This window comes from Passer montanus, unplaced genomic scaffold (assembly GCF_014805655.1).
Source record: "Passer montanus isolate IOZ18808 unplaced genomic scaffold, ASM1480565v1 scaffold28, whole genome shotgun sequence".
Taxonomy (NCBI): domain Eukaryota; kingdom Metazoa; phylum Chordata; class Aves; order Passeriformes; family Passeridae; genus Passer; species Passer montanus.
This window is the reverse complement of record NW_024367483.1, coordinates 4,194,808-4,218,536: the sequence shown is the minus strand read 5'-3', so window position 1 is coordinate 4,218,536 and position 23,729 is coordinate 4,194,808. Positions and strand designations below refer to the sequence as shown.

The following is a 23,729-nucleotide window of genomic DNA, read 5'->3' as shown; positions in this document are numbered from 1 at the left end:
GAAACAGATATTGGTAATTAGTCCATGGAGAGATGTAGATAGAAGTGCTTATGAGCCCGCACAGCTGCTTTTATCATCAACTTTAGTAGGAAGTAAACTTAACAAAATTAAAGCCATCAGATATAGAATATGTTTATTCCCTCTTCTTCCCCTTACACAAATCTTATATTTTATTATTGTGATAGAGAGAGCAAATAAGCTTTGCTAGTAGTGTTACAGTGTATGAAATGAAGCTGAGGACTAAACTTTTACACTCAAAGTATTTTTATTTTCTGTTATTCATATTTACGTGTATGTGATAGAAATTGTGCCTAAGTCCTGCTGCTCTTTGCTTTCCTTTCATTCTTATAGTTCCGTCTGGCAGTTGAGATTATCTATATTATTATTTTGAAGGAGAGAGTGGTCAATCTTTTTTTTTACAGGGCTTCACAGATTAATTTTGCAAACTCAAAATATTAAAATAAAAGGGAAAAGCATAACATACCCCCACTCCAATTACAGGACAATTAGCTCCTCCAATCTTTTGATTTATTTGCCTGTAATTTATGTTATGTCTCACTTGTGCTTAATCTTGTTCATCTGTATGTTGTGCTCTGTGCACTGCAGGGCAGCCCAATTGCCCAAGTCTTTCTGCTGTGCTGAAAGGTTGGGCTGTAATTTAGTTTCTGCTTGGCCAGCAGAGGTTTGTGGTAGCATGACACTGCTTGCTGAGTTTATTTTTCCTGTGACCCTTACTGTCAATAGCAAACCTAAAATAGACTTGTATCCCCTCTGGCTTTGCTCTGAAGTTTGCTTGTCAGCCTAGCTGCCACTGATTATTAGGAAGTGCTTCTTGTAAGTGATAAATACAAACCTCAAAGGGATATTTAATTTCATTGTTTACTTCTGTGTTCAGACTAAACAAAGAATATATTCTTTGTTCCTGTATTAAAGAATGATGGGTACGGTGCTTCAATTTTGAAAGCTTCTCAGTACAGTGTTTAAGAGATTGTCTAAATCCTTATGCACGCTCCTGAAAAGACATTTTGAGGGCATGTACAACTTCTAGTCCACATCTGGGAAGTCAATGAATTCTTCTCATCCCTCCTCAGTGTTGCAGATATGTTGTGATTCCCAAAAGCAGTATCTTCTCTTCCTTCCAGGTCTTATCTGAGCAGCAACCAGCCAACATGTTGCTTTGTACTGAATGGAGTGCCATAAAATTACCCAGTGGTAATTACCTTACCTTAGTGAAGATTCTCTGACTACAGTAAATTACCCAGCAGACCTCAGTAAAAATTAATTGTGTAAATCTACCCCAGAGCCTGCTTTTGAAGCCTTAAAGTGAAATCAAATAATTTGAACTTCAAACCTAATCATCGTGCTTCTAAAATGGCAGCTGCGATGTGATCCGTGCTAATGGACTCAGTGAGATTTTGCTCAAAAGCTGACCACACTCCCAAATGACAGCACTAATAAGCTAAATATGTGTTATGTAAAGAAGTGTCTAGAGAGGCAATTTTGAGTAAATTCCATATTGGCAGACACAGATGTGCAGTGAATTGTCAGCCTGACAAATCTATAGCCGTCAGCTAACTTGCTTCCACAGGCTATTCCAACATGTTTGTGTGATAGGCACACTTCTTCTTTTGTGGGCTGTTATTAGATTCTTTTGCAATGAACATCTGGACTTGACTTTAAAATTAGGCAGCCATTCCATGAGAATGTCGGAATCTTTGTGCTGGAAATAAGGGTATTGATTTTGCATTAAGTAAAGCAAGCCCTGGGAGTGCAGCAGGCTGCAGATCGGATCAGCCACGTGCTGGTGCGGCCGTGTAAAACACGAGGTATCTCTGTGTGCACATGTGTCTGGCAGCACCCTGCCCCTCTCACTCCTGATGTACCAGCAAATGGAGGCTTCCCTGATGGCAAGATGGGTCCAGAATTTCTGCTGGTGCAAGCAGAGTAATTTCATCAAAGGGTTCCCTGATGCTCGCTAGAAGGGTTTAGCACACTTTTTCTGCTTGGCTGCTTTCAAGTTTTTGTTTGAACAGAGTTTCTAAAATACACATTCTGAACAAAAATTAGTAAAAAATGTGTGTGAATATATCAAAATATATTAATTGTAGTATATAATGTTCTGCATCTTCATATAGCACTACATGAAATAAGGCATGCTAAAAAAAAGGCAAGAAAAGGGTCCGGAATGGTTGGGTGCTGGACTCTGTGTCTGTGATGAATGTCTAAAAGATTCAGAGCAGCCCATCAGAACAGTATATAGAGACAAAAAATCCTGTCTTCCTTAAGTCTTAATGTTCAAATCTAATGAATGTTATGTGTTAAATATGTTAGTGGCTCTTCACGGTGCCTGTCTCTATCTAGACTTGCTGACTTTTTGTAGCTCAGAAAGGGCAGATTTGTGCCCATGCAAAAGCACACAAAATGGAACACTTCTTAGATATGTTAAAATAGGAGAGGAAACAAAAAACTTTGCTGCCTACATATGGTCCTTCTGTACTGTAAATGAGGAAAATATGTGTCTCACATTCATTTTCTTTAAGCTGTATGGCCATTTGTCTTTTTGAAGCTGATTTTAATTTTCTCTTCATGTGTTCCTTTATTTTACTTACTTTTGTTGTTTCCCCCAATTTTGTGCTTGAAATATCTTCGCTTTTGCACTTTGGCATACCTCCTTTTCTCATTTGCTTTGAAGTTATTTACTTTCTTTTTTTTTTTTTTTGACTTGTGGTATGTCTCCCAGAACTATCCCAGCGTTAAGTAGTACCTATGCTTTAGGAACAAAAGCACATTTCTCTTTTTTTGGAAGTAGCTTTTACTCTATAGGCAGAGAATTAACTTTTTCTGAAGTGAAGAAAATATGAGAGTTAAAAGAAATTTCCTTCACTGATGCTGACCTCTTTGGTTTCTGATCAGTCAACAGAGTTTGTCATTCTCATTTGCTTGTGACCATCCCTTCATTACACTCTGTGACACCCTGACAGGCACACTGGCTAGGAGTAAAATCTGGTAACATTTGGTGTGATTACACACTGCCATTCTCTTTGTATGGAGAATCTGGCAAGAGATGCATCCCCAGATTCAGAAAATGCTTTGTTAACTAGGATAAGAAGGTGGCATAGCATAGCGTTCCAATTTTTTCTTTGTGTTTTTTTTTTTTTAACATGGACTCAAAATACCAGGTGAACTCAAAAAAATAACCTGTGCATTGAGTCAGGAGTGAAAATAGTTGCAATTCTTGTGAGAATTTAAACTTGTTTTGACGTTGCCAAGAGAGAAAATGTCTGTGTAATGATGACTTTAACCAATGAGTTTAACCACTCAATTCTCCAATAACTTCTGATACAGTGAAAAGACTCCCTGGAGTCAAAAAAAAAAAAAAAAATTCACATGAGATTTGCACATCAAGACATCAAGGCTTTACAGTTCTCTATTTCAAACTAGCACGATTTGCTCTGTTCCTACCACAATTTTATCATGGTATAATTTGAGTGGTTTAGGACTGTGATACCCCAGAGACCTCTAGAACTTGTTGAAGGAGGCCAACATTTGAAGCTTGGTCTTATTGATTAAAGCCACCTTTTGTTCCAGCTTAAGAAGCAAGAGGGGGCTGTATTTTCTGTCTGATGTGCAGACAGGACCTTGGTTTCTTACAAAGCCTCTGATCACAGACAATCTCTGTAAGCCTAAGCAAGCAGGGATGTCCTTCACTTTCAGTGAAAACCTGGGAGCTGCTCACGTCCTGTAGAAGTTCATGAGGAAAAGCTGGATATTTTCATAAATGTCTCTCTGAATCTGAAAGGAAATCAACCTTCTGAGCACTGTTCCTCCTTTTCTCTTTCACTGAAGATTCTGCTGGGTTGCTGTGACCTTGAGAAGGAGACAATTCTGGTGTCTTCCAGTTGGCTCTCTCTCATACAACTTGATCCTTTTTACACATTCAGGTTCCCACCCAAGACTCACCTAAGTTGTGATACTCAACCAACCCAAACAGGTTTGGGTTTTGTTTTGTTTTGTTTTTTGTTCCTGAATTCACCCTGTGAATGTTAATATGGACAATAAATATATCTCAGTACAATACTTTGAGGACCAGCTGTCAGTCTATCTCCCTTAAAGGTGGGATGTTTCTGTACTTGCCAGAGTAAGATGCAGATAAAAACAGTAATAATAAGAATGCAATTGAAAAGCTACAGTTTCAGTACTCTACATCTCTTCATATTGAATGAAAATTAAGTAAAACGTTAATTATACAGCTCAATAATTATGGAAGCACTTTGTTAATTAGTAGAGTTTCATTTATTAAACTTTTCATACTGGTGAATGCTGGAAACAAATGAAACTTGAAGGATAGTTACTGTACATAGTAAAGGATGATATCTGTGAACAGAAAAGTTCACTGCTAGAATTTGCATGTTTAAATGAGATCAATTAGGTTAATGACAGATGAAAATAAGAAATACATTATTTAAATGCAAAATAATTCATAAACTTGTAAGTCCATTTACTGCCAAACTTTCATCTTTCAAAGGGGATATCCAGTTCAAAGGGTTAATGTACAATCCTGACCTTTACCATCTAGAGGTTTATGTTCAAATACAGTTTACAAATGAAATATAATCTAATTTATTTCTCTGTAAAATCTTGTGTAGAAAATCCACAGGGTGGCTTGTCTACTCTGCATAAAAACTTTGAAATCTAGTGTGAGCAGGATATTCCATGTGCTAGTTGTGTGACTAAAAGAGGGCTGCAGAAGGTTTTAAAGGACATTTGAGAGGGAGGGTTTAATAATATTAAAAGTAGGAATGACTAGCAAGCAGGTAAGACAGTCTGGAGGAAAATATAAAAAACAAATATAGAGACCACTACCAAAACCTCCCAAAGAAGAGAAGTTTGCCATTCATGAGGGTGGGATTAATATTTTCAAGAAGAAAATATTATTTTCGTTTCCTCATGCTACTGCTTAGTTATTTTTATATAGACTAAACTTTTATAGTGTCTAATATCTGATATGCATGTCAAAGAAAGGACTGAAGACATATTTGGAAATGCTGAGCATCCAGAGCTCTCTTTTAACTTCTCCAACAGTTGTGGATGTGCTACTGTTCTTAAGCCATATTCAAGATAATTTAACTCAGACAGAACAGAACAATGAAGGCTTTAAACAAAAGAATCTGAGAAAGCAGAAGATAAAGTTACACTGAAAGGTCATGTGCTCACTCAAAGTTCAGCATTTCTTAATAATGTGGTTTAGGCAGAAGACTTCTTTGTCTTTTTTTTTTTCCTTAACAGCATAAGTGAGATAAAACATAAATAAGTTGGAGAAAGCACAGTGTAAGGCAATGGAGAAGCTAAATGGAACAGATTTTACTGTTTACTCTGAAAAAGTGGCATGACAAAAATAATTAAACAAGATGAAAGTTGTAAAACTAAGCTTTGTTGCTTGCATTCACTGGAGAAAACGGAACTGGTTTGCAAAGAAAATATTGTTTCCACCATATCATACATATGTGGATGGGACTTAATGCATAATTCAGAAACCAGTGACCCATTCTGCAAAGCCATGTAAAGGGGAGTGGCTGTTGTCTGGTGCTGTCTCCACAGAGTGGCACATACTCAGAACTGTGGTAACAGTGGTAACAGTGCCACTCTGTCCTCCACTTAATTCAGCAGAGGCAACTGATGTACTCACATTTATCTCTGCCTGTTTTAAGGTCAAGCACAAAGTAGGTAAGAATGATCAAAAAACTCATTACGTGACAAAGGCAGGGTAAAGTTGTAAGCATTTGAAATGGAGCAGGGGGGAACTGTGAAGCTTTGGTGTTGTACTTCCAGCTTCTTTTTCACCCTCCCAAAACCCCAAGCCACATGTTATGTACTACCACATTTCACATCCTTTATTGTGTTTTAGTAATTGTGTTGAAGGAGCCTGGCATGACCAGCAGGTGAGGTGCTGAGGCAAGTCCAATGGATATCTTTAACAAAGTACCACACAATCAATGCCCACAGAATTAGTAACCTAAATGGTTTCCTGCCAGGCTAGTGCTCAAATTCAGGCACTCATGTAATATGAGTGTCAGGAGGGAATATTTGACTAATCAATCTTTCTTTTCCACCACATTGGCATTCACTTTCTTGTTTTGCATCCAGGAGAGTGTATTTACACTCTTCTGTTACAAGCTGTTATTACTCTTGCCTACAACAAACATAATTTTAAAATAAACCAGATGAGATTAAGGATGACACAACAGAATTCATCAAAGAATCTCAGGTAACAAAGGGACCATATGCTGTTTCTGGTCCTGCTTAACTGTAAAGCAGTTTTAAAGGAGTACAAAAAGAAGAGATTGGAATATCCATGTGGATATGGTACCAAGTATTCACTTCCACCAAACCTAAGTATTGAAGTATTATCATAAAACTTAATTTCACAGTGTTGTTGAATACTTCTGTTGAAATTAAATACCATTGCCATGGCACAATTGCTTGAACGAGACTGACTCACCCACAAATATTACTAACTAAATAATTTTTCAGATACAAATATTGTGGTTTTTTTTTCTCTCATCCATTTATGCAATGAGTTATTCATTCTTTTCTGAAGCAGAGCATCAAACTTACTCTATCTGCCTGGCTACTTTGGTGAAGTTACCAAGGCAGACTTGCATCTAGGTGCTTATGCAAGGCAGCAGTGCACAGACAGAAGCCACGCTGCTTGCCATTTACAAAATAAGCCAAATTTGGGGAAATGCTGATTCACAGCTGTAGAATGCACAGCTGGTAAGTGTAAAAGCTATTAAAAATGGTGAGCACTTGCACAGAGCTGATTAAAGTGCTCCTCTCTCCTCTTTCTCATCTCATTTAGGATATCCAATCTGATGCTTATTTTTGTGCATGCTGGAGTGGTTTGTCCTTGGAATTTACTTTTAAAGTCTCTTCTTTCCTAAGCTTATTTTCTTACATTTTTTAGAAATGTGAATGAAATTATGTAGGACTACAGAATTTTCAGTGAGCTTTGTAATTGCTATACATGTATGAAAATTATAATCTCATGGTTTCTGAAGGAAAAAAAAAGTTCCTGAAACTTGCCTGTGCTTTCTCCAGTGCTAATTAATTTAGAAAGTAGATACATCATCATTTTCAGAGGTATCTGCTTATTTTATCTTTGCATCTGGAAATGATGGAAAGGTTCCAAGGATATAAGAGAGAGAAAAAGTGCAATGAAAAATGTAGAAGGCTATGACATAAATAGATTTCACAAACATGCATTTTGAAAAAAAACAGACAAAAATGGGTAGACAATAAATGAATTAGTCTCTCAGGAAAAACTTTTAAAATCTTATCATCTGGCAGCCATTTATTACCAGGTAGCAATAATCTTTTATTATCAGACTGTTAGATTTTTATAACATTTTTTAAAATTATAGCACCAGAACTGTTGTTGTTCACTGCCACACTAAAATATCTGAGAAATTTATGAAAGCTTTTCAGTATTCAGAAGATTTGTGATCATAAAATAAAACCATGAAGTAAGGACATGCTGTTGGTAGCTCATAATTTAGCTAAACCTGTAAGAAGAAAAATGTGTTGTAATGAACCAGTTATAGTAACTTGCACTGTGGTACAAAGAGAAAATGGTGGTTTGTGATCAAATCAAAAAAGGTAAATATATTTATTTACAGCAAGGTAAATATATTTATTAAAGCAGGTGGAGTAAAAAGAGAAAATGGTGGTTTGTGATCAAATCAAAAAACAACAGCAAGGTAAATATATTTATTAAAGAAGGTGGAGTAAATCTGAGTATTATAGATCCAGGCAGGAGGTGTTGCTGCACAAGATTAAGTGATTAGTTCTGAACTTGGAGTATTCTGGAAACATTCAGTGGGTAATGGGAGGAAGGTGGGGTTATCCTTTTCCTTGCCAGATAATCTGGCAGCCTTTGCACAGATGTTACCATAGAAAAGGTCTGTGTGTTTTATCTGGGCTGCTTGGAGCTCAGCTGGGTGTATTCTGAACTGCCAAATAATTAGTAAAACGTGTTCCCTGTGTTGCTTAGGGTCCAAGAAGGTAAAACCTGGTATCCATGGGATGCTCAGTGATCACAGTGGGAAGAACTGCTTTGTCACACAAGCACAGCTTGCATCCTGAATGGATCCTGCACCATATTCCACACTGCTGGATCCAGTGCTCACCTAGGTTGTTAAACAAAGCCTTTTCTTACTAGCAGTACTTTTAAGGCTTTTTAAATCATTGAGTATAGGAGAAAATTTCTAGTGACAAAAGGTAATTAAAACCATCTACTCATCATCCTAAAAGATTAAACAAGGAGGTGGTATCAGTGCTTTTAGCAGGAGGATTGTAAGTAACACTCGTAGCACATCCTGATGTACTGTGAGCTCTTGCTTCCCCTGACAAATGCAGCGAAGTGTTTGCCCCTCCCTGGACCTTTCCTGTGTCTTTCCTTTTGCTGTTAACATAATTTGCACTCAAACAGCAAGTCCAGCAAGGATCACAGGTTTCATTACAACAAACTCAGCTTCTTGCTGCAGCTAGTGAGACGTTCATAACATAATCCACAGAGAGAGCGTCACTTTTAAAGGAAAGATGCATCAGAATCAAAGTATTTCAACAGAGTCTTAGGGTCAAATGATGTTAATGAGCTGCTTTCAATTATTTATGACACAATTAGGGACAGGATTGTTTCTGCCCTGGTTTTGAGATAGAGACCTGACAACTTCGCTGCATGGAAATGAATCAGTTAGAAGAGCCTTTTTTGGGGGGTTTAATATGTTTGTTGTAGTGATGTGTTGTGTAGAGCTGTTAAGTTTTTGTTCATCATATGCAAATGTTTGACCAGCTGTGCCTCCTTTTTTCTACAGTTTTCACAAGGCTTAGCTCTTTTTACTAGAACTTTCAAGACTAAATAGGACATGGTGAAAAAAAAAAGGAGAAAATAAGTACAGAATCCCTTGTGGTTTAAGAAAAAGAGATTTAGGCAGCATATATCACACTGATGTGTGCCATGCATACAGGAAAGAACCTGACCAATGGATTTTTCCTTTTGAACCCCAAAGACTCATAAACTAAAATAATTTCAAAGATTTATCTTTCTCTGTGCACCTTGTATATATTGAACACTATATGTTACTGTCACCAAACAGGACGTTTTTTTCTGTGCTAGGTCTTTTAATATTCTACAAAAAAGAAAAAAAAAATTCTTTCTTTGGTGAAGGACAAACAGAGGAAGTCAAGAGAAATGTGATTTCTGCTTGACACTGTCCTGGGTTGACTAGTCCACCATTATCACCCATTTCCTCAAAATTATGCAAAACAACCTATCCAAAACTAAAAGTTGAGACCAATACTACTTTATGAATTGATCATTACTTAAACAGTAAATAAAATCTTTTGGTTTTAAATATTAATTATTGGATTGCTTTGATCTTGAGAAAATCATGCTAAACATGTAAAAAAAGAAGATCCAAACATTTGGCAAAATTACTGTATAGCATGTGAGACCTTAAATGGATAATACTACAGGAGATTTTAATTGAAATGTGGTAGAACCCCCATCTTCTGATGCTGTTTTACCTTGGGAAGTAGGAATCACAGGCTTCATGCAATAAATGAGTTTAAAAATACTTGAAGGGACATTGCACTTTATATGAAATAATAGTGTGGGAACAAAATTGCCCTAGCTGAGTTTGTTACCAGTTTGGACAAGGTTTTCCTAAGTTTGTGTTGGTATTAGTAAAATATCTAAGATCTGCTTATGGCATTGTGTTTACCTTTAATTATTTTATTTTTAAAAATAATTATTTAAACATTCAAAAATATTGTTGTGTTTGACACGTAAGTAAGCTACTCCGAGGCCACCAGCCCAAAAAAGTACTTAAAAAAAATTAAGTCATTTTTTTGCATGTAAAGCCCATGAATGGATGTACCAAAATCACTCCATGCTAAGAACTGACACATTCTTAGGAACAGGTAGGGATTTTTAAAGTTTTATGAGTTTTTGCTTTTGTGAATATCCTAATCTGGCACTAGAAAACATTTCTAAATGTAAAATGAAGAGTGTATTCCATGTTATGTTGACACTGAATGTAAATAGAGACAATTTGCACAGTACTGAATTACTTGAGGAATTCTAACTCATTATGTGTATTGGCCTAAAAATGTTCTAATACCTGGCTTTTTTTTAGTGTGTCAGAATATCTTGATGTATCCAAACTAGGAAATAGGTAAGAAAAAAAGCCTTTCCAGATTCAAAGTGAAATCTTAGTTCAAAATCTGACTGGAAGGACATTCCTAAACATTCCTGGCTGACCTCTGCTATTGCATGGGAGGTCCTTGCACTCTGAACCAGACCAAACCCTTAATCCATGAATTCCAAAGGCTGAATGTACTAATCTCTAAATTACTGCCAAAGAATTATTTTGCTGGATCTGATCAACATAGTGTGGATACTTCAGTACTCAGTGGAATAAGTAACCTCTTTTTTCTCATAAATCACTGCATGGGGTCTAATAATTGATCTTGATGGATTGATTAGCACTTCTCACAAAAATTAAATTATGTCTAAGTGAGGGAGTGTAGAAGTGGCTTCCTGAGTCATGGAGGTAGAACAGGTTTCTAAAATATTGACCGCTGAAGTACAGGATCCTTGGGATTAGTAATTCTACCCTTGTAAGGGAAAAGAAGGAGGTGAACTTGTTCTGGTCTGCTTTCTGAAGATTCAGCCATGTTGGAAGATGTTTGGGGTGCTAAGTTTAAACGTCATAGTATGTTATTGCACTTACTTCTTTTTTTTTTTTTTAAAAAAGTCTATAATTCAGCAGAAAATTTGCAAATTAGGAGCCCTGACTTGGATGTGTACATCTGATGCAATATTCCTATGTAAATTTCTTCTGCAGAGGAGAACACTAAGACTTTTTCTGTTAATCCTCATTTCACTGGAATGCCAGTGGAGGCTGAGATTTACCTTTTAACAAAATATGAAGAGAAATCTAATGGCAAGAAGTTTATAATACAGCTAAAGTAATACATATATCAATATTACCTGGAAGAAAGACTGCTGCATGGCTGTTTGCATAGGTGCATTTTCAGCACTCTTGGAATTCTGATGACTACAAGATCATGAATATTCCTACTCCTGAATAGTCTACTGCTTCCAATTATTGTTTCTTAAAAGTACCAATGAAATATATGTGCTCCACCCACCTTAACATCTGCCCAAAAAGAAAGGTGGTCTTATTTTCTGTTTATGGGATTGTAATTACATTGACTGAAGATGATTGCATTAGAGAGGGATTATTTGATAAAACAGCATGTTTCTGTCATAACCTCATAATAATACTACCCCTTTGTCTCACAAAATGATTTTTCATGTGCGTATTCCTACACACCTGTTGCTGATTAATGCCCTAGGATGCAAAGGGTTATACTTTGATTTATGACCCAGTCAGAGCTGTGAGTTACATGAAAGGTTTTGCTGAGAACTGATGGGACCAAAGACTTCTGAAGATATGTGTGAAAAATAGGCCAAATAACACTTCTACTATCTTGGCACTAAGAAGAAAATAGAGAGATTAATTGTCTGATCCTGTTGTTAGCCTGTTTCATGATCTTAGCAAATTTGTTTACTTTTATGAATTCAGTTTTCTGTATTTACACTGGGTTTGCTGAGGGTTTGCACATGAAGGATAACATAACTTATCATGAGGGATTTTTTCCAACAGCTTTCATGTGATTACTTTATATGAGTAAATTTATGTGAAGGAATTTAATCCTGCATGTAACCTTATAAAGGCTTGGTGATAAAATAATATAAATATACACTGAAGTCTGTTTTACTTCAAGCAATGTAAAAACAGCAAGTACATTCTGAAAGCAAACACACACACCTTTAAGCATAGAAGATCTGATTAAGAGCAAAGGTCTAGTGACTGATGAGAACCACCTTTATTTTGGAAATAGCTTCAAAGAGATTAAATCAGTCAGTTGCACAGTTCCACAAGGTATGAATGTTGCCATTAGTTGCTGCTAAAAGTAAAAAAAAAAGTCAAGTGTTGAAGTGTTTATTTCTTCATGTATCAGATCAGATTTTTTACTGGTATAAGCTGGTACCAATTTTCCACACGTTTACTGATTTCGTGCGTTGCTGAAGATGACATAGCCTGATCAAAAATAGATCAATCTTCTCAAAGATTTGGAATGGGTTTCCTAGGCTTGTAAGATGAGATGAGCCCAAATCCTAGAAAGATGGATGAAGCAGAATCACTCAATGGAACTTTTGCCTTTGGTCTGCTGAATCACGAAAGGTTATACAAAAAAAAGAAAATAAAAACCCCATACCATAATTCTTACCTGTAGCTGGTATGTCCAGAAAAAATGAGCAGATTCTGTGCTCATGGAGGGTAGAAGATATGTTAAGACATGTTTGAACCTCAGTTCAGGTTGGTGATAGCAATCAGTTTTAGCTCATAAGTACCTCATTACTCAAACTAAAGACTGGATGGCCAAAGAAGCTCTCTCTGCTGGAGATGGATGTAACTAAAAAAGCCACTGGGTACTGAAAGCAGTGTGTTTTACTGAGAAAACTTGCTGTGGTGCTTACACCCACATAAACCACTGGTTTTTTTATAGAATTGGACTTTCCCAAAGCTTATTCTCTTTGGAATACTTATCTCCTCCATAATATTCCTAGAACTCAGGATAAGGAGATATTTGTAGATATTGTAAAGAAACGGTAGTCACCACTCCCTTGTTAAGAAGAATTTTGCTTTGAATACTGACCCATGGTATTTTATTTTCATGAAATTTCTGGGCTAAATACAAAAAAAATATGCAAGTTATTAAAGTTCAGGTAAGTTCATCTGGTACACATTGCTATTTTTCTACTTGGTTTAGAGGAGGAGGAAAAGATCTTACCCACATTATTCTTTACTCTACTCCTTTGTTCTGGTTATAGAAGGAGATTTTTTTTGACATATCTACATTTTTTATAACAAGGTGATAAACATATCTGAAAAGAAATCAACCTCATTTTGTATTACAGTTCTTGATTTTCTTTCTTTAGGCTGTTTTCCAGTGTTGATGTTTGCTGGAGATCATGTGATGTTCCAGTTGTTATGATTAATATTATAAGTGTGACAGGTCAAAACTCACAGTATTGATAGAGTATATTTATACTTTTTAAGTTCTTCTAAAATGATCTGTCACAGTGGGAGGTAGTGTTTTGTAATAGCATTTTGTGTTCTGGAAAAGTACCAGTCAGCAGGGTTCTATCATCTTTGTAAAAATAAGATATTTAGGTTAGTTTTGATTCAACTATTCTGAAGATTTCTTCTCATTTAAATTATTGATGTGAATGTGGAAATAGACGGCAGGTTTATCTTAAATGTTTTCCCTTTTTAAATGTACACTTTAATTCTGGAGAGAAATCAAGCATGGCCTAAAAAAAAAAATAGAAACAGTAATACTTAGAATAAAGCAGTCAAAATATAATATCTAGTTTTTAAAAGGAATCATTAAAAAATGCAAATATTTTCCATTGTTGTCTTCCCTAAAAATTATATATTGAATTAAAACCTGTGTTTCCTGCTTTAGAGAAACAGGTAGTTACTGTTTAAGTCAATTAGCAGGGAAAACCACTAGGGAATGTATTTCCTACACCATTTTGTTGTGCCTTAGAGGGTGAAACATAAATATAAGACCTTTCTGTGTTAGTAAGCTCTGTTTAAAAGTGCATGGAGAACAGAGAGCTGCCTGGTGGATTAAAGTAGGAATGGAAACTTCAAGTATGGGCAAGCAGCACTGCATTGATCCATGCAAATGAAAGCTTAATTGTCTGGAATCCTCTCTTCAATTTTATTTGGGTCATTTACAGTATTGCATAAAATACTGATATTTTTTTAAATATTTAAGTCAGGAATAATAGCTAGATGGCCCTTTAATTTCTTCCTTCACCTGTGGCTGTCAGGATTACTTCCATCAAAGTTTTCCTCTCTCTCATATTTCTCTGGAAACCTCTTGATCTCACTGCATTAGTTGTCTCCCTCCCTCAGTTAAATTCTTCATGTATTCCTATCTGATACTAATTTGCTCCTCTGGTTCAATGTATAGTCAAGAGAGTAATTTATTCATCTTCAACAGCACCACTGAAATCACAGAAGTACTTGATGCCCTGATTTATTAAGGCACTTGAGGTCAGTGCCTTAAGCATGTGCTAAAAATGAAGCAAATGCCAGCCTGGCCTCCAAAGGATTAGTCACCTGAATAATGGTTTCCAGGGTCCTTAAAAATATGAACTTGTGGAACAGATTTGCTACTGGTGTAAGGTTAGAGCAGCTATTCTGGAAAGATGAGTGATGCTGAAAATACTTTCAGTGGAATTACAGAGTCTGCACTAAGCCCTTCCCTCTTCCTGTCCTGTGCTGTGTAAAAATAAAAAAATCAAAAGTTAGAAAGATTTTCCGTAATTTTAATTGTTCAGATGCCATTTAGGGTTCAGCAGAAATAAGAGGATATATTGTTACAGCATGTGTTTTTAATTTTTTTTTTTTTCTGTTTGATTTTGTGGGGTCATATTGTCATGCTCTTTCACATTTGCTTAATAACAGGACATCAGTGGTGTCACTGTAAAGGATAACAGCAACTGCAAATTTAGTGAGACAAAACTTAGGTATCCTAGATTTGCAGGATAAAGTGGTCTGTATTAGGAAGAATAGAGAAAGAAACTGTGAGGAAAAATAGACATTTTTTCCACTCAATCTGATTTTTTTACACTGTGACAATGAACTTTATTTTTCCTCTTCCTAAGGAAAAAATGTGTTACATTCTTTTCTTTATCGTCTTTTTTTTTATTTTTTTATAAAGGTGCCCCTCTAAGTCATATATTGACTATGAAAATATATTCTTGCAAGCCAGGTGGCAATTTTTTTAAAAGTTAAAGATCTACTTCAAATGCTCTATTTGGCATGAATTCACAGTAGCTCTATTGTGTATCTTTTTGCAATTAAAACTATAAAACTAATCCAATCACATTAGACAGATTGCAGATTCTTCTGTAGTGCTTTTTGGAGATATTTGAAACATTCTCTTTGCAAATTCTGTTTAAGATTGTTATGGTTTAGGGGCAGCTTTATTGCATTTCAGAAATAATATCCTGTAAAATGTCTGTAACAAGGTATTTTATCTGAAAGCCCATTGTCGCTTTCTTATTATGAGTTTCAAACTTCTGCAACAACAAAAGGGTTCTTATTCAAATGTACACTATTGCATTCATTCCTCTAATAGCAGCATTCCATCATATCAGCCTAAAAATAGGCAAACAATTGCATGGAGTACTTGTTATTCATCCTAGATGTTGTTTTTTTCCTTTATTTTGTTGTTAGATATCAGACTTTTGGATAGTCATATGGAGTATTTGCATCAAATACAGAAATAAAAAATTGTTTTCTCTCAGTATACATATGCTTTCTATCTGTGTCTCCTAGGGATATAAAAAGTTACTGGTTTAGTTACATTGGTCATTTTTATTGCCTTCCTGAAGACAATGGAAACTGCAGAAGGCTCCATATGAAACTGTCTCCAAGTGTAAATTAAATCTGTGGTTTAGTCTGTTGTAAATAGAGAAGAATGTACTCTTAGATAATAAATCTTTTTTGTGTATATCAACAAGTTGTCTATTTTTTTCTTCCTAGATACACCTTTAGTTAAAATCATTTCTTCCAATTCATGGCCTGAAGAAGGACAATCTATAATTTTGACTTGTGAATCCAAAGGAAAACCAGTGTAAGTGATTTAACAAGTAATATGTTCTTTGTTATTTTACTTATTCTGCTGTGACTGCAATCCTCAGCTGCAGAAATCTACTGGCTTTGTCTCCTCCTGGGGTGTAAAGTACTCTCTGGTATAGAAAACCCCTTGAAGCCTGTCTTCATTAAGTGTCTATAGAAGATAGCTCTTTTACTTTGTCATCTATTTTAGTTTCCAGGAAGAATTCCAGCTGTGAGGGTTTTTTTTCGCTGTCAGGTATATCAACCTGAAAGGTGTGCAGGTTTAATCTATCTCTGTTTACATCATTAAATTGATGATAGAGGAGAAAACATCTCATGGAAATCTTCCTACATCAACCAGCCTCAGAAAAAATATATTGAATTTTGGCTGCCATTTACAGGAGAATTTGAAGTTTACTTATATGTGCAAGTTGGCTGCCTGTTTCTACCAGGATTTGGAAAGGTATAGCCTGCTTTAAGAATTTAAATTGTTTTCCTTGGGAATTAACTTCTTTGCTATGAATATCTTTAAAGACAAATCTGCAGAGGTTAACCCTTGCACAGAATCTACTACTTAAATAGACTTGACTCTTGAAAACAGCAACTGCTCAGAGGGGAGTATATATATATAAATATATATATATTTAGTAATATATATATATATATATGTAATCTAATTGATTAATATTAGGTTATTATGAATCAAATTCCTTAAATATTGACCTTCTGCTCAAAGGATCAATCTATAGTGTCATGATGATACACAGATTTAGAATGGTCTCTAGAAAAGGTGCAAATTACATGACAAAAATTATGTCACTTATGGCTGAATTTCTCCCTGGTGCAGCTATAGTGACTTCATGGAATTGCTTTATGTAGAAGCCTGAAGTCAGATTTAGGTCAAGTAAGGCATTTAAGTACAAAATTTCTATTTTGGAAAGCTCTTCTGAGTTATGCCTGGCATAATTTTAACTCCATAGGTACTTTTTTTTTTTTTTTATGTGCCTGCATCATTTTAAAGCAACTCCTCCATGCAGATCTTGACTGGGTGAGCACCTAGCTCATGCTTCTTCCCTGCTTGACATCAAAACACTGGAAGTCTGTCTAATTAGTCTGACCTGATGCTTTATGTAATTGGTCTTTTCTGTATCTGTGTAGTTCTGATGTGTCTGTCTTTCTGAGAAAAATACTTATGTCAATAGCACAAAAATCCAGTGTGAGCCCTCTCTTGCTTTTATAATGTACCTGAAGGAGAAGGAGTTATCCTTTTATCTCATATCCCTTGAACATTCCCCTGAGTATGAAGAGGTGGAGTCTGTTTCCCCCTTATTTTCAAAATCTGCTGAAGTTGTGCAAGTGCTTAATTTTAGGAAAGAGGTCAGCACTGATTGCACTGAGTGAACCATGGATAATATTTAGCATTTTCCTCATCTCAGTATTTTCCTCATGACATAACAAATGAAGTGCTCTTCTTGGCCTACCAGACTTGAGGCATTCTAGCCCCACTCAGCTCCTCACTCACAGCAGGATCAGGGAAAGAATCAGAGGAGTAAAAGTGAGATACCTTGGCATACACAATATTTTCTATTTGGTGTGCATAATATTCTGGACATACTTTAAACATTGGAAGGCATTAGTTATAACTTAGTAATTAAAAGAAAGCTTCAATTAAGGTGTTTACTGATTTATTTATTTGAAGTAAAGCTGTGTACTGTCCTTAAAGGATCCAAATGCAAAACTTACAGGTGGTTTTGAAAGGGAAAAAAATAAATCTTCACATTACAGAATTATCAAGACAGGGGACCTGTATGTGGTAGCCTTTGGGGCACAAATATTTTGCCAATAAATGCACCTGTAATTGTCCAGGCCACAGGCACTGCCAACTTCAGCTGCTCTGACCTCATTAGGTCAGTCTTTCATGGCACAGGGCCAGTAATGAATAGGTTATCAAGACAGGGGACCTGTATGTGGTAGCCTTTGGGGCACAAATATTTTGCCAATAAATGCACCTGTAATTGTCCAGGCCACAGGCACTGCCAACTTCAGCTGCTCTGTATTGCTTCATTAGGTCAGTCTTTATGGCATAGGGCCAGTAATGAATAGGCATCCTCCTGGGAGCAGTTTGCAGTGGCTTACCTTGAGAAACAGGAATGTCAGTGCTCCCAGCCTGCACTGTGAGTACCTCTGGCTGGGAGACAGAGAGGAATTGGAGAGGTCCACCGAGCCCAGATATGTCAGTGTCACAAGGTAAGTGATGAACTGTGGCTTCATGGAGAGCTCAGGGCCAGCCGTGGTCCTTCACAGCTGTTTGCACACTGTGGGTTAATTTCTGTATACTTCATGTCACAGTCTCTCCTGTTTTCTGCAGGCAGCAGTAAATGAACACTTACTTAGAGGTGCATTTCTCTTGCATCCCAGAGCAATTTTCATAAGCTTCCAAGTGGCATTTGAGATGAAATCTGAGAAAGGGTGGAGCCAGGTGGTGGCTGTGGTGACATTGATTATACCGATAGCTGCTGCTGAGGAATTCTTTTACAAAGGGGAAAAGCAGGATGAGGCTAAAGCTGGAATGTACTTACAGCATCATACAGCTCATACACCATCATAAGTATGATACTTACAGCATCATACACCAGCTCATCACCCTGAAAGGTGAATCACCTTCCTGGAAGGCATTCTGTACCTCAAATCATTTGCATTATTTTTACCCTGATGCTGTTTCTTATCTATAAAAGTCCTGAGGGAAAGCCCTTTCTAACTTACAGTCCTGTAGCAGGAAATTGGAGGGAAGTCTTGCTGGAACCAACACCTCTGAGAAATCAACTGCACTTTGCATCTCTTGCTGAAACAGCAGCCTCCAGGGATACAGCAGAGGGACAGAGAACAACTACAAAGAACAACTGTACTGGGGGTTAGATCTAGAGCCCTGCTGAGGTTTCATAATTTAAGGGTACAAGATTTGTTTTGGCCAGTCATTAGCCATGACTTTGGACAGGAAAAAAAATATCCTCAGACCCTTGGATGTGAGCAGCATCCGTTGTCACAGGGTGTGAAATGGGCTGGGATTATCCCAGCCTCTGGGGTTCCCAGTTGCTGTGGATGGGTTCATGGTCTTGGTAAAGAGATCCCAATGTTGGAACAGGGATGCTGAGGGTGGGCTAAGGGGGAGAAGCTGGGGAGATGGGAGAGGGGGTGAAGAGGAAGACAGAAATGTGATTCAGTGAGGCAACATCAGAGGGTGTAAAACAGACTGCACTAATTCTGTAAATGTGCTGTTTTGCCTCTCTGCTCATCACTGGGAGGATGACAACGGCTCTGGCTCCAGTCAGGCCCTGTGCTAATTTCTGTTAGGAGCTGAAAATTACCTTCTTTTGGGTAACCACTGTGTTGCTGCTGTCCAAGTGGGATGATACCAAAAAAAAAGAGCAGGCCAGGCTTCCTGCCTGCCTGTTCTGTGATGTTTTTGCAGAGGTAGGCTACTTGGATTTGGTGATGTTCTGACCCAGTTGTGTAGCACTTCAGGTACCAACTGTAAGAAACAACAGCGCAAGGCTGGTGTTTGGAATAGTGTATGAATAAATCTGTGATATTTTCAATTAAATTTTTCTGTTGATGCGAAGGAAAAAAGGAAATATATTCATCAGTTTGCTACCAATAAACATGACTCACTAGGCGTATAACCTATTACATGTAATATTGTAAAGGATCTTGAGATATAGCATTTGTGAGGATTTTGTCCAATTGATAAATGCCAAGTTGGCATAAAAAAATTAAGAGTTTTCTTTTGGAAAACTTTGAATATGTGTATTTGTGTTAGCTTAGTCCTTTCTTTTGCAAGACTCAGCCACTGGTTTCTTCACGCTGTTGACAGTTTTGATAATATTGATATCCAAGGTTATTGTGTTTTGGGCTTTTTTTTTCTCCAAATTACAGGTAAAAATGTATTTAGCCATTTCTCTGCATAACTGAGGACAAGACACTGTACTTGATATGGCTATTGAACAGCATTCCTCTTTTGGGGAGGTACTGTTGTGTAGTTTCAAACCAAATTGAATCTCTTCCCTTCTTATTTGTTAGCACTGCTTTTTTTTCCCAGTGTTTTTGGCTGGATCCTTGGACAGCTGTCAGTCTGCAATATTTTAATCAATGGGCTTGCCTAATATATATGAAAGGTGTTGCTGCTTCTTAATTTATTTCTTCTTTTAGCATTATATAGTTTTATCAAGACTTTGTTTATTTTCCAAAGAAGGAAATGTAATTAAACTTCAGAAATCCTAGACATCCTTTTTATGTAATGTCTAGACTCTTCATATTGCCTGAAATCATATTGCCTGACAGTATTTTGAGTATTTTTAAATAAACATGAGGTAGCTGTAAAAAAATATAGAAAGTAAAGAACAAAATGATCATTTACAGTCATCCATGCTTACAAAATTTTTTAAAGGCCAGTGTTTTCTTATTGCAAGCTGTAACTTCTATACACTGTTGTGTCTTAACAATATAGTCTAGTGACTCAAAACTGCACCAAAAGTGAATTCAGAAACTGACCCATAATGAAAGAAAGGTTCAATATTTAATATTCTTAGTCAGTACTCTCATCAAAGCATGCATGAAATATGTGATTTTTTAAAGTCAGTGTCATTTCAGGAGAAAGGACGTCAAAATATAATGGAATAATTAGGGCACAGGAAACAAAGAAAAAGTTAGCTGTCTCCTGTGTGCTTTAGAGAAATGTCTTTCCATTCCATGCAGCTCAGGGGAATCGTAGTACAGTTGGTTGACTAATGTAAAGTGAATATTTGGCCTTGTTTGAGATAAATAGGGAAGATTTTTATTTCAGAAAACTCACATAGGTATCCTTCATTAGACTAACATTACTCGTGAGCTCATGAAAGTTACAGAGAAAAGCACAACCAAAACCAAACACTAATATGTACAGAGCAGTATAAAGTATGGACAAATAAACATTTTAATGAAAGAAAACATATTCAGTTGTTTACTTTTAATAATGAATGCACATCAAAGACCCAGGCTTGGGCTGTAAAGTCATTGTAAATTATATCTGTGATATCTCCACACAGTGTCATCTTTTCCAGCATCTCTTTAAAGTAGACTTCCCTTGACTGAAACAAATATTTTGCAAAGGTTGGTGAAATCAAATACTAATGATAACAGGAAACACACACAAGTCATTGTAAATTATATCTGTGATATCTCCATGCAGTGTCATCTTTTCCAGCATCTGTTTAAAGAAGACTTCCCTTGAGTGAGACAAATATTTTGCAAAGGTTGGTGAAAACAAATTCTGTTATCTAATGATAACAGGAAACACACATCACCCAGGGAACCCAGAGAGAGAGAGAGTGGCTGATTCATTTGGGAAGGACCTAGCAGGGCTCTAGGTGAGACAGAGGAAAGGCAGTGAAGGGAATTAACTCATACCTACTCACCTGAAAGCAGCAGAGCCTGGACTCAAGGTGGCTCTAGTTAAATCTGCTGTTAGCCACGACTTCCAGGTTCTTCTCAGCTTAGATGTAGGATTTTATATCCTTGCTGAAGTTTCCTGCCTCCCATGAGGAACCTGTTGGCCCATTCCTCCAGGCCACAGAAGCTCACTTGAACAGTGGCCTCCCCTCAGATGAATCAGTGCAGCTTAATGAACACATTCCACCAGGCCTTTGGTATTATAGAGTTAAACAGGACCAGGATAGACTCCTGAAGAAATCTGCTTTTGACCATCCCCTGGGTAGAGTGTTCCTTCAGCTCCATCAATGGTCCAGCCAGTTTTTCACCCATGGAGTGGTAGAAACATCCTTGTGACAGTGACATCTCAGCCTAGGTACCATGAATGTCACTGGAGACAGTCACCAAAGACTTGCTAGAGTCAGGGTGAGCATGCACTGTCTTCATTACCTACAGATCCTGCCTTCTCTGCAGAGTTTTCACGTTTGGTAGCTGAAAAATTGTAAAGAAAAGAGGAGAAAATCTCTTTCTTCCTCTGAATACTTGCCTTAGTTCAGACTAATTCCAAGTAGAAAGAAATCTGAACCTAAGGAAGGCATTTTTGAGAAATACTAGGAGGGACACATTTGAATTTCCTGATTTTCTTTGTATTATTTCAGAAAACTCACATAGGTATCCTTCATTAGAATAACATTATTTGTGAGCTCATGAAAGTTATAGAGAAAAGAACAACCAAAATCAAACATGATAATTATTTTCTTCCTGAAACTGTGGCAGAAGATTCTGGACTCCTTCAGAGAAACAGTAATTATGAATGGTAGCTAAGAATGATCTGTATGTCTTGTTTGATGTATACCCTCAGAAGAGAGAATTAGAGTTCCTTTATACTGTTCATATTATTTTGGTTGTTTTTCTTTTTTTATTTTATTTTATTTTCCATACTATCTAAGAACTTAGCAAATATTTTAATGTTTATTTTTTACCACACCTTTGCATGATTAGATTATTCACTTGCCTCAAATTTACAGCTGAAGCAGTAAAAAGTCCTAAGTTCAAAACTGACAAATAGGTGGTGTTTATTTCATGTCTAACATTGATCACAGTCCCTATTTTCCCAAGAGTATTTTGGAGTGACACAGCATCCCACTCAGGAGACAGCTCATCCTTGGCTTGAGTTGTAACAGTGAGTTCTTAGCATGCCTACAAACCTGTCCTTGAGAGTGAAATCAGAATCTGGGGCAGAAAATTGCATAAACCCACTTGACATTCAGCCATTAACGTTTTGGTGTGAGCAGTTTGCCAATATTGCTTGGAAACTGCAACCTAATGGCAGGTTTAGCCTCTGAGTCATGAGTCTAATGGCCAGCCTTTTGTCCATGGACAGCTTTTTCTGTCCTGCTTTGACATGATGCACTTCCTGGCTTCTCTGGCAGGTGAGATGGAGGTTCTGTAAGAAATTATCTCATTTGCTCCATAGATTTCATTCACTGCTCTCTGGGTTTGTGCCATGAGTACCTAGCAGCCTAGAAAGGAATGCTGGTATCAATTCTGCCTATATGAATTATCATAATGAATCTGGAAAAGCATCCATGTTTCTGTGTTTATAAATCACTGTGCAGAATGAATCCACAACTCCAACTGGAAGCTCAGGCAGTATCAATAAATATTAATGATTTGGAAAATTGGATGGATTTGTCCATACCCACGATGAAATATTACTGTTGTAAAACATGAATGTGGTATCAAAGTATTTCTCCCTTAAGCTTTACACACATTTGTACATAAGAAATCCTGAATTGTAAGAGTCTCTGGTTTCTCTGGAAAGGACCAACTACATGTGAAATCATCTAAGTGCGGGGGGAAAAAAAAAGGAGGGGGTGGGGGAATTTAGGTACTAGGTACTGGAGTTTTACTACTTTATGTTTAGCTCTTTGTCCTAGCAGAAAGGTGGATGGTTTTGAACAAAACTACTGTGCATTTGACTAACCAGGAGCCTCCCTGATGTTCTCTGCTTGCCTTGATCCCAGAACCAGTGTTAGCTGAAGTATCTTTATCTGATTTATGCCTTCTGAATGCTCTGAGTTTACAGTGAAGTTTCCAGGGACACATTTCACACACAGCTTTGGGCAAGGTTCTGTAAATATATGCTTGAATAAATGCCTACATGTATAGGACAGGGTGTTGTATCTGTGGATATAGACTTGGAGAAGTGTAAGAAACCCTCCTCACAGTTCTCAGCCCTATGTTCCCTGTCACTGGGAACAGCTGTCAGGACAGCTCAGGCTCTCCTAGTCCTGTCTTTTGTCTTGCTCTCTGTCCATTCCAAGTTGTCTTTTTTTTTTGAATGTGGCTTGTTCAGCAGTTAGATAAAGCCTGTCTTCTGCAAATACTGCTGGTATCTCTGTCCTGCCTGTCTCTTTGCCCTTGTTATAGTTTCTTGAAATGTTCTTGCTTTGTCTTTTTTGTTGTTTTTTTTAAACATTGCTTTTTTCA

At 36.9% G+C, this 23,729-nt stretch overlaps 1 protein-coding gene across 3 annotated transcripts in view; it reads left to right on the top strand.

Moving 5' to 3' along the window:
- The window catches only part of CADM2 (cell adhesion molecule 2), a 569,150-nt gene that overhangs the window by 468,119 nt on the left and 77,302 nt on the right, over window positions 1-23,729 (top strand). For all 3 annotated transcript variants that reach the window (XM_039713261.1, XM_039713259.1, XM_039713260.1), the window contains one exon: window positions 15,699-15,789. In XM_039713261.1, the coding sequence (XP_039569195.1) occupies window positions 15,699-15,789 (91 nt within the window). The remainder of the gene's footprint in view (window positions 1-15,698; window positions 15,790-23,729) is intronic.